This window comes from Cervus elaphus, chromosome 4, assembly GCF_910594005.1.
Source record: "Cervus elaphus chromosome 4, mCerEla1.1, whole genome shotgun sequence".
Taxonomy (NCBI): domain Eukaryota; kingdom Metazoa; phylum Chordata; class Mammalia; order Artiodactyla; family Cervidae; genus Cervus; species Cervus elaphus.
The window spans coordinates 54,615,308-54,631,704 of NC_057818.1; the positions used below are offsets into that span (position 1 = coordinate 54,615,308).

A 16,397-nucleotide genomic window follows, 5' to 3' on the forward strand; every position below is an offset into this window, starting at 1 on the left:
TGGCTGGAGCTGTTGGACTGGCCGAAGGTCAGAAGCTTTACTCCTTTTCCATGTAAGACTTCTCCATGGGCTGTTTTGGCTTCTACTAGCGTGGAGGCTGGGGTTAAGAGCAAGTGTCCCAAGAAACAGATAGTGGGAGTTGACTATTTCCTTTTTAAAAAACAGCTTCACTGAGATATTCACACACTACGCAATTCACTCATTTAAAGTGTACAATTCAGGGACTTTCCTGATGATCCAGTGGCTAAGATTCTGCACTCCCAAGGCAAGAGGCCAGAGTTCAATTCCTGGTCAGGGAACTAGATCCCGCATGCCACAACTGCCACAACTAAGACCTGATGCAGCCAAATAAATAAATAAATATAAAAAAAATAAAATGTACAATTCAGTCTCTTTGGGTATATTACATTATTAATTTTTAAAAATTTTAGTCATTTTTATTTTAAAATCATTTTCAAATGTACAATTCAATGAATTAAGTACATTAAGTGACAAGCAATCACCACCACTGCCTAGTTCTTCTTTCATCACCTTTTGTACCTGAGTTCTTTCACTTAGCATAATATTCTCAAGATTCATCCAAGTTATGGCCTGTATCAGCGCTTCATCCTTTTTATGGGTGAATGTTTTTCATTGTATTGTTTCACCACATTTTGTTTATCCACTCATCACGTGATGGATGGGTTGGGTTGTTTCACATTTGGCTATTGTGAATAATTGTTGCCATAAAGACTGGCATACAAATATCTGTTTGAGTCTCTGTGAATGGAATTGCTGGGTCCTTTGATAATTCAAAGTTTCACTTTTTTGAAGGGAGGCTGCCTATTTCTTAAGGGCTGGACCCAAACATTGGCCCAGCATTCACTTCTATCATATTTCATTAATCAAGCAGGGGTAGAGCACAGATTCAAGGACAGCAGATCTAGATTCCTTCCCTCCCTCCCAATACAAATGAAGAATATAAAAGGATTTGAAGACATGTTTTTCTGGGAAAGGAAAGTCTGGGAGGGAGAGGCGGTGGTGAGGGCCAAGGAGAGACTCTCAAGGAGTCAGACAAAGAGAATTAACTCAGACTCTGGGTCTTGGCAGGGGAAGCCATGCTCTCAGCTTGGGGTTCTTTCGCTGGTTTGGTAGTTTCAACCTTTAGCGACTGCAAATCTCAGCTGAAAGTTTACATTCTCAAAATATCTTTTCCTGACTCCTACGTTAAGTCAGACACTGTCATAACTCCCTCTTCTTTTCTTTTTCTCAAAGTTCTATTTCTTTTTTTTTAATTAAAAAATATATTTAGTTATATATTTTTGGCTGTGCTGGGTCTTTGTGCCTGTGCGGGTTTTTCTCTAGGCAGTGAGCCGGGGTCACTCTCTAGTTATAGTGCGTGGGCTTCTCATTGCAGTGGCTTCTCTTGTTGCAGAGAATGGGCTCTAGGGTGTGCGGCTTCAGTAGTTGCAGCTCTCAGCCTCTAGAGCACAGGCTCAGAGGTTGTGGTGAACAGGCTTAGTCACTCCGACGCGTGTGGGATCTTCCCAGATCAAGGCTCGAACCCGTGTCCCCTGCATCGGCAGGTGGATTCTTTACAACTGAGCCATCAGGGAAGCCCTAAATTTTGTAATTTTTTTGCCATACCACAAGGCTTGTGGGATCTTAGTTCCCCAGACAGCAAGCGCGGAATCCTAACCACTGGAGTTCCCTGGAGTGTGTCCAAGTTTATCATGATTGTATCCCCAGGGCCTGGCACATAGTTGAATACATAGTTGGGATTTGGTAAATATTTGTTGAATAGTTGCATTAGTGAATGCCTTTGATGAAGTACTGTCTGTCCTCCCTACTAGAGTGTCAGCACCACACAGAGCAGGTCTGTTTCCTTTGTTCACCGTATTTTCACAGGGCAAGATGCGTAGTCGATGGAGTAACTTGCCTCCATGATGGTCCCCAAATGATCTCTGCCCTCTAGTATTCACACCCTTGTATAATCCCCTCCCGCAATGAACAGAGCTGGCCAGTACCTGGCCAATAGCATACTGGTGAGAACGCGTGACTTTCAAAGAAGCTCTGAGGATCACTTGCTCTGAGGTATGCCAGTCGGTATGTCATGAAGACACTCTAGCAGGTTGGTGGATAGTCCCAGAGGGAGAGGAATTGAGGTCCTCAGCTATCAGCCAACATCAACTCGCCAGCCACGTGAGTGAGTCAGTTTGGAAGGAGATCTGCCCCCAGCCCAAGCCATCAGAAAGTTGTAGCCCCAGGTACCATCTGACTTCGTCCTTATGAAAAACCTTGAGCCAGAGCTGCCTCACCAAACTGCTCCTGCATTCCTGATTCACAGAAACTCTAAGAGAGAACAGATATGTATTGTTGTTGTAAGTTCTTAAATGTTTATATAATTTGTTCCATAACCATAACCAACACAGTAGGTATTGCTAGCCTTTTCTGAATCCGAGTCATATTGCAAAAGGGGAAGAAGTATCTATCTCTGAGGTTCATAGAAAATGTACCTCACTGGGCAAGGTCACAGAACATGTGTGTGAGTGTGACTATGTGCTACATTGCTTCAGTTGTGTCTGACTCTTGGAGACCCAGTAGACAGCAGCCTGCCAGGCTCCTCTGTCCATGGGAGTCTCTAGGCAATAATACTGGAGTGGGTTGCCATGCCTTCCTCCAAGGGATTTTCCAGACCCAGGGATTGATCCTATGTCTCTTATGTCTCCTGCATTGGCAGGCAGGTTCTTTACCACTAGGTCAGAGAACTTAGTAAGAACTTAGTAAAAGCATAATGTACCACCAGAAGTATAACTTCCTGAGGAAGTATGTGGGCCTGGGTTTGAATCCCAGCTTCACTATTCCTAAGATAATAAGACTTTAGGCCACTAATACTTACCTTGGGTGGATCTCATACTCCTCAGCTATGAAATGGGAATATTAAAGAATGTATCTACTCTTCCAAGGGTTGGAGAAATAATCCACATAAAGCCCATTTAAGCTCCATGAAAGGGCAGATACTGTTTTTTCTTTTTGCCTGTTCTATCCCTAGCACAAAGATTGGTGGTTGACAATTTATTAATAAATATTTGTAGAATGAGCAATAAAAAGGCACTTTGCCTAAGTACACATTAGCTATTAATAGCCTATAAGATCCTACATGGGGCTTTCTAGGTTGGCTCAGTGCTAAACAATCCGCCTGCCAATGCATGAGACATAGGTTCAATCCTTGGGTTGGGAAGATCCCCTGGAGAAGGAAATGGCAACCCACTTCAGCATTCTTGACTGGAAAATCTCATGGATAGAGGAGACTAGTAGGTTACATTCCCTGGGGTTGCAAAGAGTCAGACACAACTTAGTGGTTGGTGGTGGTGGTTTAGTTGCTAAGTCGTGTCCCACTCTTGTGACCCCATGGACTGTAAACTACCAGGCTTCTCTGTCCATGGGATTCTCTAGGCAAGAATACTGGAGTGGGTTGCCGTTTCCTTTTCCAGGGGATCTTCCTGACCCAAGAATCAAACCTAGTCTCCTGCAGTGCAGGCTGAAATGACTAAACAACAAAAAAGGTCCTAGTGATTTCCCACCTGCTTCATTTTATGATTTGATCTTGTGCCATTTGCCACCCTCTCACTCTGCTCCGTCTGTCCTCCCTTCTCCATAGCTCCTCAAATATGTCACATGTGCCAGCTTCAGGGCTTTTGCACCTGCTGGCCCCACCACCCCAAGAAATACTCCATCTCCCAGTTATCTACATAGCTTGTTATTGCTGCTCCTTCAGCTCTCTGCTCAATGTCACCTTTTCTGAGAGATCTTCTCTGGCCACTCCTGTCACCTTCCAGTCCCATATCCTGTTTTACTTTTCTCCAAAACATTTACTGACTCCCCCCCCTTCCCCTCGTTGGGCTCTCTTCAATAGAATGTAAGCTCCATGAGGGCAGGGCTTTGTCTATTTTACTCGCCACTCTCACACCGCTCGCGTTGCCAGGATTCAGCAGATTTCATTATATTTGCTGAATTTACAGCCACATAAACGACCACCTGGCTTTCCTGGTGGCTCAGACGGTAAAGCGTCTGCCTGCAATGTGGGAGACCCGGGTTCGATCCCTGGGTCCGGAAGATCCTCTGGAGAAGGAAATGGCATCCCACTGCTGTACCCTTGCCTTTCCAGGGACGGAGGAACCTGGTATGCTACGGTCCATGGGGTCGCAAAGAGTCGGACATGATTGAGCGACTTCACTTTCCTTTCCAAACGACCACCTGGGTAGTCCCGTGGGGCTAGAAGCCTCGGGGATTTTTGGCCAGGATTGGCCACAGACTCCGTCACGTGACTGGCTGTGTCCCGCCCGCCTTGGAGGCCAACGAGGTCCACGTGGTTTCGACTCTAGGGGCGGGGTGGGGGTGGGGCGCCCGGGGAAGGTACTGCGCAGGCGCAGTCCGTGGCGCAGGCGCAGACGCCTCTCGGGCGCGCGGCCGGCGGCGGTTGGCGGCGTGTGGGGCCGGCTGGCGGTTGCCGGGAGCCGGAGCAGAGCTCAGGCAGCTAGAGCCGGCGCCATGGTGGAGAAGGAGGAGGCGGGCGGCGGTATCAGCGAGGAGGAGGCGGCGCAGTATGACCGGCAGATCCGTCTTTGGGGATTGGAGGCCCAGAAACGGTCTGGGCTGGTGCGGCTTGGAGGGGGGCGGGGGAGTTGAGGATCTGCAGGGGGCGTCTGGCCTGAGGCGTTGGCGGCCTTCTGGGAGCCGGACGGTTTCATTTGAAAAGAGGAGGCGGGAATCGTGTCAGGCGTGGGCGCCCTCCTGAGAGGACTGGAGGGGTAGATTTGGTCTGCTTCCTCAGAATTTTTGGGAAGCAGGAACGTCCCAGGTGGTGGGAGGGTCGTTCCGAGGGGTTGGCGGCCTCTCGAAGGGGAGGTTTAGGGACTCGACGCCCGAAGGGAGTGATGGTGGGGTTTGTATCGTGGTTGCGGGCTTAGGGAATTGGGGGGGGAGCAATGCCTGGAAACGGTGAAGTGGGGGCGCATAGTTGATTCATTCATAGGTAGCAGGAACCTCGTCTCGGCTGGACGCTGCGGGAGACTGGCGAGCCAAACAGATGCGAACTTGCATTCATCCTTGTGGCCTCTTGAGTGGTGGGCCAGTCTGAAAGAATGAGGGGTTTTTTGTTTGTTTTTGTTTTGTTTTTTGAGGAATTTTGGAGCACTTTATTTCAAGTGGGCATCCCGAGAGGCTCAGAGGGTCTCGGGGCGCTGAAGGTACCTGAAGATACCTGAAGTACCTGCTTATGTGTAGATTTGGGGATGCCTCCAGAGAGGACAGGGTTGGGCATGCCTTGGTCTTGGGCGAGTAGTTTTCAGAGGGGATGAAGTCTTTCAAAGAGGTGATGAATTTGATCAGATATTTATTGAGCACCTGCCACAGACACCGTTGTAAGCACTAAGCGGGTGTCAGTGAACTAACTCGGCAGACTCCTTGCCCAGATGGAGACTACATTCTTGTGAGGAAGGCAGTAAACCTAAAGAAACAGCAAAATATTGGGCAATGCAAGAGCCAGGGAGAAAAAATAAAGCAGGGAAAGAGGATCAACAAAGGATGATGAGGTGGAAGAGCTATTTTTAAAATTTTTTTATTTTTGGCTGTGCTGGGTCTCCCTTGTTCTGTGGGCTTCTCATTGTGGCGACTTTTCTTGTTGCAGAGCTGTGCTTCTAGGGTTCTCAGGCTTCAGCAGTTGTGTCTCCTGGGCTCTAGACTTAGGGCTTAGTTGTGGTGCACAGACTTAGTTGCTCTGTGGCATGTAGAATCTTTCCGGATCAGGGATCGAATCCATGTCTCCTTCATTGGTAGGCAGATTCTTTACCACTGAGCCACCAGGGAAACTGTTGTTGTTTTTTTCTTCTTCTTTTGTTTTACTGGAGTATAGTTGCTTTACAGTGTTGTGTTAGTGGGAGAGCTGCTTTGATAGGGTGGCCAGGGGAGTTATCTGAGAGGTAACACTGAGCCTCGGTGCTGTATGCAAGGAAAGAGCCAAAGAGCCGGGTGGTCATCTCGAAGGACCTTCAAAGCGCAGAGAACAGCAAAATCCTGGAGGCCAGAGCATGCTTGGCAAAGTAGAGCAACAGAAGTGGCTGGAACCAAATCAGGGGAAGCTTTTTAGTACTAAGTGTTGAGGAACCTGTTGGAGAGTTTTGAGCAGAGGAGTAGCATGATCTGCTTTGTGTTCAAAAAGGACCACTCTTCTCTGTTCAAGTGTGCAGAAGTGGGAAGAAGGATTCTGTTTAGGAGGTTGCTGCGGTAATCCCCTTGAGACGGAAGTAGTGACGGCTTGGAACTCTAGAGAAGGGGTCAAATATAGATTCTTATAATTTGAAGGTAGAGGGGACAGGCTTTGCTGAAGGATTCAATGTGTGGGGTGTGAAACGCAGAATTCAAGGATGCCTCCAAGGTTTTTTGGCCTAAGCAAGTGGAAAAGTGGAAGTGCCTTTACTGAGTGAGGTGGGGAAACTGGAGGTGTGGTGGGAAGAATTGGGAGTTCATTTTTGGACTTAGGTTTTAGCTGTTTACTAGACATATAAGTAGCAACATGAAGAGTGATGAGGTCTGGGTGATGGGGAGTGGTTATGTGATGTGAGGGAGTATAGAGTGGAGAATTACTTGATTGAAGGATTGGGGAGGCAGGCAGGTCAAGAGAATTTAGGTTGAGGGATGAGAGCTTGTAGAATTTTTTGGTGAGAGCGTGTGTGTGGGGGGTGAGGTGGGGGGTTACTTCAGGCTTATTCTGGAATCTTCTGTGATTGTGGAGGAGGGTACATCATGAGGTATTAGTAAGGATTGGTCTGAGGGTTGGAAGCACCTGAAATAGACGATTGAAAATTAAATAACAAGAATGGGCCTGAAGACATAGGTGGGGTGGACTGAACTTAGGGTCTGCTGATTGAAGGATTGAAATGTTAGGAGGTCCTAAAGAATTGGGACGCGAATCCTAGGTGTTCTGGAAGGGTTGATCCAAGGGGTTGGGAACAGTAGGTAGGTCTTATTTGAAGTGATGTAGTGTCGGTAAGGATTAAACTAGAATTATTGAGGGAGCTGTCAGAGGCTTAGGAACCAGTGATTTATCTGAGGAACAATAAAGGATGGATGGGGGCTCTTGAGGGAGAGAAGACCTAAGGGGCAAATGAGAGTCAGGGTAAGGAATTCTTGGGAGGTTGGAGTTATTCTGAGGAAGTGGAGATGTACTGAACTCAGTGGAGAACCTGAAAAGGATTGGCTGAGGGTTCTGGGGAAGGAAGGAGTTACCTATCATTTGAAAGCTATAGATTTGTAGACAGTCTTACAGAGTTGATAAAATGCTCTTGAGTCACATAGCAGCTCTTTGGAGAAGGAAGGCAGTGGTTTCCTCCTCTGTTCAGAAAGGAAGGAAGCACCACAAAGCAAAGTGATTTGTCTCTAAGGGAACTCCAGGTGGGATAGGAGAGCTTCGGAGACTGGAGTAACTTTGTGAGATAGAAAGCAGCCTGGGAATCGACAACTGCATTCTGGCTACAGGTTTGCCTCTGACTTTGTGTCATGTTGGACCAGGGTTGTCAGAGAATTGTAAGGGAGAGAAATCATAATAAAAATGGCTTTTCAGGGAACATACAGTCTGGAGGCTAAAAACTGGGGTGTATCTCTCATACAGTGTTTTAATTTTTTTGAAATTAGTTGCCAGCATTAAAAATTCTAAAATTTTGGCCAAATTTGGGACAATTTGAACATGGGAAGAATAAAATCGACCTCACTTGGAAATATTTAATAATGTATCTTCTGATGTGATGAAATAAGAACCTCAATGCATCATCTTTGATGTTTTCCTACCAAATATCTTTTACCCTAATCATATTTTTAGAGAACAGGGAAACAGGTTAAAGGACAGTATTGAGGTAATGATGAGATGTCCAGCATGTGGGACATTTTACAAGACAGCAGCTGCCCTGGTTCTCTTCCAGAAGTCAGTGTCATGGAAAAAGTAAGCAGTGGGACTGTTCTCAATTAAGAGAGTAAAGTGGTGGAGCCAAATGCAAGGTGTGACCCTAATTGGATCCTGGTTCAAAAAGAAAACTTCTCTAAAAAACATCTTTTAGACAATAGGGGAAATTTGAGTATTCAGTCCTGTTAGACAATTGGGGGAATTATTTTCTAGATGTGCTAGTAGCGTGGTTATGAAGGGGAACATCATATTTTTGGAGCTGCAAGCTAAAGGTGTGAAGTGCTGCCTTGTCAGCACATGGGTAAAGCCAACAGGGCAAAACGTTAACTCTCTATTTTTCTGTATGTTGGAATTTTTTAATGAGAGGTTGGGAAAATATCTGTCTCCCAACCACTCCCCATGCTCCCCACATACGGGTATGTCACAGTTTCTGATTTCTGTCTTTTGAAAAGTAGTTAAAGTCAGACAGACAGTAAGGTCAGACATCCTTATCAGTTGGATCGAAGTGGAGGCTGCCTGTCTTACAGAGAGCTTATGTGACCATCGTCTCCATCAGCTCTGCTTCAATCACTGATGGCACTGCCCGGCCCCTCTAAGCTTGTGAGTTTGCAGTTCTTGGTGTGTGCCCAGCCCATGTTGTGGTTGAGGTTCAGGGAAGGGAGCCAGCTCTCCCAAGGTCACGCACCAAGTAAATAGAAGAAGCGGGACTTCTATCTAAGCTGGTAACTTTAGGTTCACTGCCGTTTCCATGATAGCTGTTTTGCCACCCTGGGGGCTCATTCTTTCAACTAAAGTAACATAAAGGAGAGCGTTGAAGCTGGCAGCCCTGGTTGTTCTCAGACCGTGTGCTTCAGTAGTTTTTGCACTGCGTTTCACGCCAGAGGCCCATCTAATGTTTCTTCTTCCACTCAGCGGTCATTTATCCCCTGTCTCAGGGTGAGGAAGGAGGGTGCCTAGGAAGAGAAAAGTAGACGATAAGCTCCGTGAGGGTAGGCGCTTTGAAATGTCCGATAATTGAGATGTGGGTTTTGACTGGTCGCTGTGAAATCCCCAGTGCTTTGTTGAGTGGGTGGAACGGTTGTACACTGCAAAGACCTGGAAAGTCCAGGAATCTGAGTTCAGTTCCTTGGCCTTAGGTCCCACATGTGCACAAAGGAGGGGTGAGTATGACTAAATCTTTAAGGACTTCAAGTTGAAATTTTAACCTTACAGGATTGGGACTCCCCAAAACTTCGCCGTTTTGAAACACTCATTATCCTACACAGCTGCTGTTGAGACAGCGCTTCAACTGGTTCCATGGGCACCTAGTTGTCATGAAAGTGACTGAGCCTGTACTGGAGGCCAGTCCTGGTGGTTTCATATAAGGATCCATTTTCTAGTGGTTAATAGTTGAGTTTGAATCCAGAACTTCTTAGTTATCTAACCTGGGATACATTTCTTAACTTCTCTGTGCTTCAGCTTTCTCACTTATCAAATGAAAATAACAGAATTTACGTTATAAGATTTTTGAGAAAGATGGGACTTCCCTGGCGGGCCAGTGGTTAGGTCTCCTGGCTTTCACTGTGGAGGACCTGTGTTCAGTCCCCGGTTGGGGAACTAAGATCCCACATGCCGTGCAGTGCGGCCAAAAAAAAATTTTTTTTTTAATTGAGAAAGAAATGAGATGAAGCACGAAGAGTCCATGCACAGAAAGCATTCAGTGAATTCTAACTACCATTATTTGACAAATATAAATTACAGTAACAAAAGACAAGGAACTAAATAGGAAATGGGTTGTGATAAATAAGATACAGCAGGTGTCAGTGGGATGCGAGGAAACTCCAGAAGGACAAGCTAGACTGTGGGAGGAGCAGGTTTGCTCAAGCAGATTGAGGTGGGGAACAGTCTTAAGTTGTATCTTGGATTCTGACGTTTGAGTAAGTATAATGAATAGGCAGGAGGATTGAGCAAGATCATAGATTTAAGTGACAAATACTGTACTGTCGGCCTTCCCTGGTGTCTCAGCAGTAAGAATCCACCTGCCAATGCAGGAAATGCAGGAGACTTGAGTTCTGTTGCTGGGTCGGAAATGTCCCCTGGAGGAGGGCATCGCAACCCACTCCGGTGTTCTTGCCTGGGAAGTCCCATGGACAGAGGAGCCTGGCATGGGGTCACAAAGAGTTGGATATGACTTAGCAACTAAACAACAACAGCAACTGTACTGTTAAGTGAAAAAGAGAAGTATTTTTAGAAGCAGAAAATGGTCAAATCTGCCAAGTGGTCCCATCATTTCTCTGGTTGCACTGACCAGAAACCTAGGAGCTCTTTATTCATCTCTGTCCTCTCTGTCTTCCATCCAGTCTACTGGGAAGTCCTCAGGGCTCTGCTTCAAGGTTTATCTCTCTCTCTCTCTCCTTTTTTTTAAAGTAAACTTTTATGTCTTTATTTTTATAATAACTGATACAAATAGGAATTTGAACATTTTGATAAGAATGGATTAATGTGACTGTCCTGGGGTACATGCCAAGTGCTGAAGGCAGGAGTGGATGTCCCATCACCATTCTTTTTTTTTTTTTTCCCCTGGTTTTTATTTTTATTTTTTGAAATTCTAAAGGATTTTATTTTTTATTTTTATGTTTTTTAGTGGTTTTTGCCATACATTGACATGAATCAGCCATGGATTTACATGTGCAAGGTTTATCTCATCTGCCTTTTTTCATTATACCCATCATCTCAAATCATTTCCACAGTTCCTCCTTGGTCTCCATGTTCCACTCTTGATTCCTTATAATCCATTCTCCACTTAGTAGTCAAACTGATTTAAATGAAAAACAAACAAGCAAACCTCTTAACATTCCTTCTCAAAGCCTTCCCAGTGATTTTCCGAGTGCCCACATCTTTTAAGTCTTTCTTGCCCTGCCCCTCTCCTTGCCTGCATCTCCTGGCTTGCTCCATTCAAGCTGTCCGTCCTTGAACCTCTCTGTTCCTCAGATATGCTAAAGCTCTGCCTGTCCTTGGGGACTGTGTGTTTGCCTTACTAGAAATAGTCCTATACAAGATTTTTGCATTAGACTCTCAAGAAACATGGTTTGAATGTGAATTTTAGACTTCAGAATTTTTAATCATGAGTGAAATTCATTGGCTTGACTTACTTTGCAGTATGTCTTGTCAATTCAAATTGTGGTATAAAGATTGGCTCCTTCCTTCCCAGAAATTTAAAAGGTATTTCTATGGCAGAAGTTAGAGGGGAGTGAATCCACAAATATTTATTTAGAACCTACTTTATCCTCTTTAGAAAAGACCCTGGTGCTGGGAAAGATTGAAGGCAGAGGGAGAAGGGCATGACAGAGGACGAGTTGGTTGGATGGCAACCAACTCAGTGGACATGAGTTTGAGCAAGCTCTGGGAGATGGTGAAGGATAGGGAAGCCTGGAGTGCTGCATTCCATAGGGTCACAAAGTCAGACACGACTGAACAACAGCATGCAAGGCAGCATGGGGGAGACGTTGAGAGAGGGAAAGAAAAGCACAGATCTTGGTTAAAACTGAATTTGGATCTCCAGTGCTGAGCACCCGTTAGCTATGAGAGCCTGGACATCTTTGCTGAACCTCAGTTTTCTCCTTTCTCAAGGTAGGCATGAATCCTTTCCTATGGAAACATAATGGCCCGTGCTGGGGCCCATGGAGCCACCTTGCCTTTTAGGGAGAGAAACTATGCAACATTTAGAGTGTGTGTGCTTTCTGAGAGAGAAAGATGGTGAACCATAATCAAGGTTTCAGTGAGGCACTGTATGTACATATCTAGCTCAGTGCCTCGTACCCTGTGAGCCCTCTGTGGATAGTAATTACTGTTACTGTTACTGATAGACTGTACACAACATGTCATAATGGGACTTTACATTTATCTGCTGTAGAGAGGCATATAACTTTATAGATTTTTTCCCAAGATTTTCTTACGTGGACTGTTTTTAAAGTCTTTATTGAATTTCTTACAATATGGTTGCTGTTTTATGTTTTGGTGTTTTTGTTTTTTTTTTTAATGTTTTGATTTTTGGTCCCAAGTCATATGGACTCTTAGCCCTCAGACCAGAAATTGAACCTGCACCTCCTGTTTTGGAAGTGTGGAGTCTTAACCACTGGACCGCTAGGGAAGTCCTGAGAGGCATATAACTTTACAAGCATACTCTGGAGCAGTATTGCACAAGTTGATATCTGCTTTGCTAAGATCCCACATGCCTCGCCGCGGCATGGCCAAAAAAAACCACCCCAAAAACACAGTTTTTGAATGCCAAGCACTGTTCTGAACAACTTATGTGTATTAATTCTGCAAGGTCAGTAGTAGTATTAGTCTCATTTTACAGATAAAGGAAGCTGAGAGTGGCAGACAAAATAATGCCTGTTGGGTAGCTGTTTTATCTTCAGCAAGGTCCCTGAGAACTCCATGCCTCAATGGGTTAGTTTCCTGTTGGCAGCTGTAATGATTACCACAAATTTAGTGGCTTAAAACAGCCCAAATTCTGGAGGTCAGAAGTTTAGAATCTGTTTCCCTGGGCTAAATGAAAATCAAAGTGTTGGCAGGGCTGTGCTCTCTATGGAGGCTCTAGGAAGAATTTGCTTGATTTTTCTAATGTCTAGAAGCCACCTGCATTTCTTGACTTGTGGCCCCTTCCTTCATCTCTAAAGCATCTTCAAGCCTCTCTTCTCTGAGCAAAGACCCTGCTTTTGTCATCATCTCACCACCTCAGACCCTTCTGTCTCCCTCTCTAAAGGACCCTTGTGATTATTTGGACCCACCTGGAAAATCCAGGATAATTACCTCTGCTCCCCCATCCCCAATGCTTAATTTGATCACACCGGCAAAATTCCTTTTGTCACATGATGTAATATATTCATGGACCCCAGGAATTAGGGGCATGGATGTGACGATGGCAGGGCAGCATTGTTTTGTCTGTTACTCTCAGCTTCCTTTATCTGTAAAATGAGACTAATAATGTTGTAGCCACGTGTTCTGGGAAACAAACTCACTGAGAAGGACAATGCAGATAGTGGAGTGCAGTTTGTTTGTTTATTTATTTATTTATTTTAGGAGTGCAGTTTATTATACCTGCGGGCCCAAGGAAAAGTCAGAGTCTCCTCTTAGCCAAGGACCCGGCCAGTTTTAGTGAAAACCTTATATACCCTAAGTGTATGTGCCCAAAGCCACCTCCCCAAATTCCCTGAAACTAGTCTGAACAAAGGAAAAGAAAGATACAATCAAAGTTAACCTGTGATTCATATGCTTTAAGCCTAGGTAGTTAGCAGTGGACAGTTATCAACAGGCCTGTGGTCATACCCCAATAAGCATAGTAGAATTTATGATTCTATTTGGTTACACAGATAATTAGGGTATTCTTTTAGGAGATGAGAGTCTAGATACGAGCCCTGGGGCTCTTCCATGCCTGGGGTCTGGTTTTCCATTGGTATGTTGTTTCCATAGATACTGGGCATAGAGCTCCAAGTCCACAGTCCGGCCCAGGACAGAGTCCTGCTTTCAAGATGGAGCCTGTTCTGTGTTTCCTCCTTCAATAATACTACAACCTTGCAGAGTTAATACACATAAGTTGCTTAGAACAGTGCTTGGCATTCAGAAACTGTTTTTGGGTGGTTTTTTTGGCTGTGCCATGGCGAGGCATGTGGGATCTTCGTTCTCTGACCAGGGATCAAATCCATGCCCCCTGCATTGGAAATGTGGATTCTTAACCACTGAACTGCCAGGGAAGTCCCTCAGTAACTGTTCCCTAAGTGTTAACTACTGTTATTTCATTCTGTTTTATGACTGCCTCACGGGCTTCCCTGGTATATCCTCCTGCAATGTGTGAAACCCACGTTTAATTCCTGGGTCGAGAAGATCCCCTGGAGAAGGACTAGGCTGCCCACTCCAGTCTTCTTGGGCCTCCCTGGTGGCTCAGATGGTAGGGAACCAGCCTGCGATGTGGGAGACTTGGGTGCGATCCCTGGGTTGGGAAGATCCTCTGGAGAAGGGAATGGCTACCCACTCCAGTATTCTGGCGTGGAGAATTCCATGAATAGAGGAGCCTGGTGGGCTACAGTCCATGGGTTCGCAAAGAGTTGGACATGACTGAATGACTTTTCACTTTGATTTTCCGTAGCAGGTATGCACCAGGATGCCATGGCCTGTGAGCCCACCATCTCAATCACTCTACCTTATTGTTGCCCTTCTCTACTAGCTAGTTCTGTCAGTTACTTTTAGCTGTGTAACCACTGTGTAAGCTAGTTCACCTCTTAGTCCCTGTTTTCTCAGCTACAGAATAGGGATAATAAGGTACCAGCTCATGAGATCCTCATGAGGGTTAAATGACATAATACACTTGAAGAGTTTAGAACAGTGGTTGGCAGGTGGTGTGAGTGTTCACTGAGTGTTAACTATTCTTTGTTGTTGTTTTTTCTTTTTTTTTTTTGCGCTATTTTGCTATCTACCAGGTTTATATAATTCTGCTGGGATTTCTTTTGCTGTATCTGTAACAGCTACTGGATTAACAGTGTAATATATTTCCAAGCACAATCATAGATGCTAGAGATGCTGTAGTTTCCGAAGCTTGCTTACACTCTAATGGAGGAGTGAGCAGTGAACATATGAACAAATAGCATAACTCCAGATCTGAACCTATTTTGGATGAGGTGGCCAGTGTGGACCTCTCTAAGATGGAAACAGTTGAACTGAGACCTGAAGAACAGGTCATGTGATGAGGTAGGGGAAGAAGCAGAGAGAAGAGCTAATTCCAGAATCCAGCAGCGGGAGCCGACGTGGCGGCGCTTTCTAGGATCAAGAACGGCCAGCCGGGCTGTAGGCGATTACCAAGGGCCAGAGTAGGATGAGATGGCAGGGCTGGCAGTACCAAGCTTGCCTGGGAACCATTGAAGGGACTGAGCAGGAGAGTGGTATGATCTGGTGTCGGAGCTCTCTCTTCCTGAGATGGGGACAGTGGCTTGTGGGGGGCAGGGATGGAAGGGGGCCGGGTATCAGGGTGTTGCGGTTTTACTAGTGAGAAACGGAGGCCAGGGTAGGGTGGTGGCCGATGCTGCCGCGAACATCAGTGTGCCTGGTTTTGGCCCACCTGAGTATTTCTGTAGGCTTGATTCCCAGAAGGGAATTGCTGCCTTAGAGTGAGTAACGAGAGCCAGTGTTCTTTAAGTGCTGACTGTGTGCCAGGTACTATTTTAAGTGCTTTTCATGTAATTGAGCCAGAAATAAGCAGTCCTTTCAGGGCCCTAGAATGGTTAAGGATTAAAAACATACCGTGACATTTGGTGGTGTTGGCAGTTGAATAAAAAAAACCTCGCAAGCAGTCAGAGTCCATGGAGCTCTGTAGGATGGTGGGATCCTAGAGAGGCTGTGGGCTCCATGGGATTTCTGTCAGAGGCGTTTGTGTGGAGCCGGTGCTTGAAGAGTTCAGAGGGGACACTCTCCTAAGTTGGTTGTGATAAGGACTTCTTGAGGAAATAGTGTCTGAGTTGGGGTTTGAAGTCTGGAGGAAAGGCTTGACGAGGCTGAGGGAGGAAGACAGGGTGCGCGAGTCAGCCGTGTGCAGTGCTGTGATTTAAAGTCTGCAGGTGGGGAGCTGAAGGCGGGTTTGGGAGGAAGCTGGTAGTAGTGGAAGATAAGGTGGCGGAAATGGGAGAGAGCCAAGACTGAATGGATTTAAATGCCAGCTTAAATTTTTTTTCTCTGTCAGATTTTTTTTTTTTTTTAAATCAGAACCAAATCGATCACTGAGCCCTTTTGTAAGTAAGGCAGTGGAGATTGAAGGAGATGTTCAGGTAACTTTTACTCAGCATCTGGTAGTTGGCTGGGCCTACATTAGGTGGTTTTGCACACATTTGACCAGGTCTTCGAGGAGATTTAATGACATAAAGTCAGAATGGGTATCTCCATTTTACAGATGAATGGAATGAGGTTCAGAGAGATGGCTCAGTTTGCTTGGGTCACCAGTTAGGAAGTGGCAGAGCCAGAATTCAAACCCAAGTCTTCACCCCGAAGGGCGTTGGTGCTGGGCCCTGCCTGTTGCTGAAGGAACAGCAAGGAGAACAGAGCCTGAGAAGTTAGTGGGTTTGGAGGTATAGATTTCCCAGAAGCAAGCGGGGCCAGTCTAGCTATATCCTTGGGGTAATGGAGCAGCCAAACCAGAAAAGACCATCACTCAGACTAGGAGGGACCATGGAACCTGGGATTCCAGGTGCAGCAGTGTCGGGACCAGGTGAAGGGAGATGAAGGACAGTGACAGCAGAGACCTGGAAGGCACAGCTGAATGCACGGCTGCTCAGCCTGTCTGTTGTCAAAGGTTTGATCTGTGCACGATATCCTCTTTGGAAACATTGCTTATTTATTATCTGTTGTTTCTGGAGGGATTGGAGTGCCTCTGGAAAGACGCATAACCTCTTTCCTCCTTCCCCCTGCTGGTGTGACGCTCTCAACCTGTGATAAG

The 16,397-nt window shown here is 45.7% G+C and overlaps 1 protein-coding gene across 2 annotated transcripts in view; it reads left to right on the plus strand.

The window, feature by feature from the left end:
- Positions 1 to 4,428: 4,428 nt before the first annotated feature.
- The window catches only part of SAE1 (SUMO1 activating enzyme subunit 1), a 61,581-nt gene continuing 49,612 nt past the window's right edge, over positions 4,429 to 16,397 (plus strand). Inside the window, exon 1 of one of the 2 annotated variants that reach the window (XM_043899604.1) lies at positions 4,429 to 4,628. In XM_043899604.1, coding sequence (XP_043755539.1) covers positions 4,531 to 4,628 — 98 coding nt within the window. In that variant the 5' untranslated portion in view covers positions 4,429 to 4,530. The remainder of the gene's footprint in view (positions 4,629 to 16,397) is intronic. The other variant, XM_043899602.1, reaches the window with a different exon arrangement.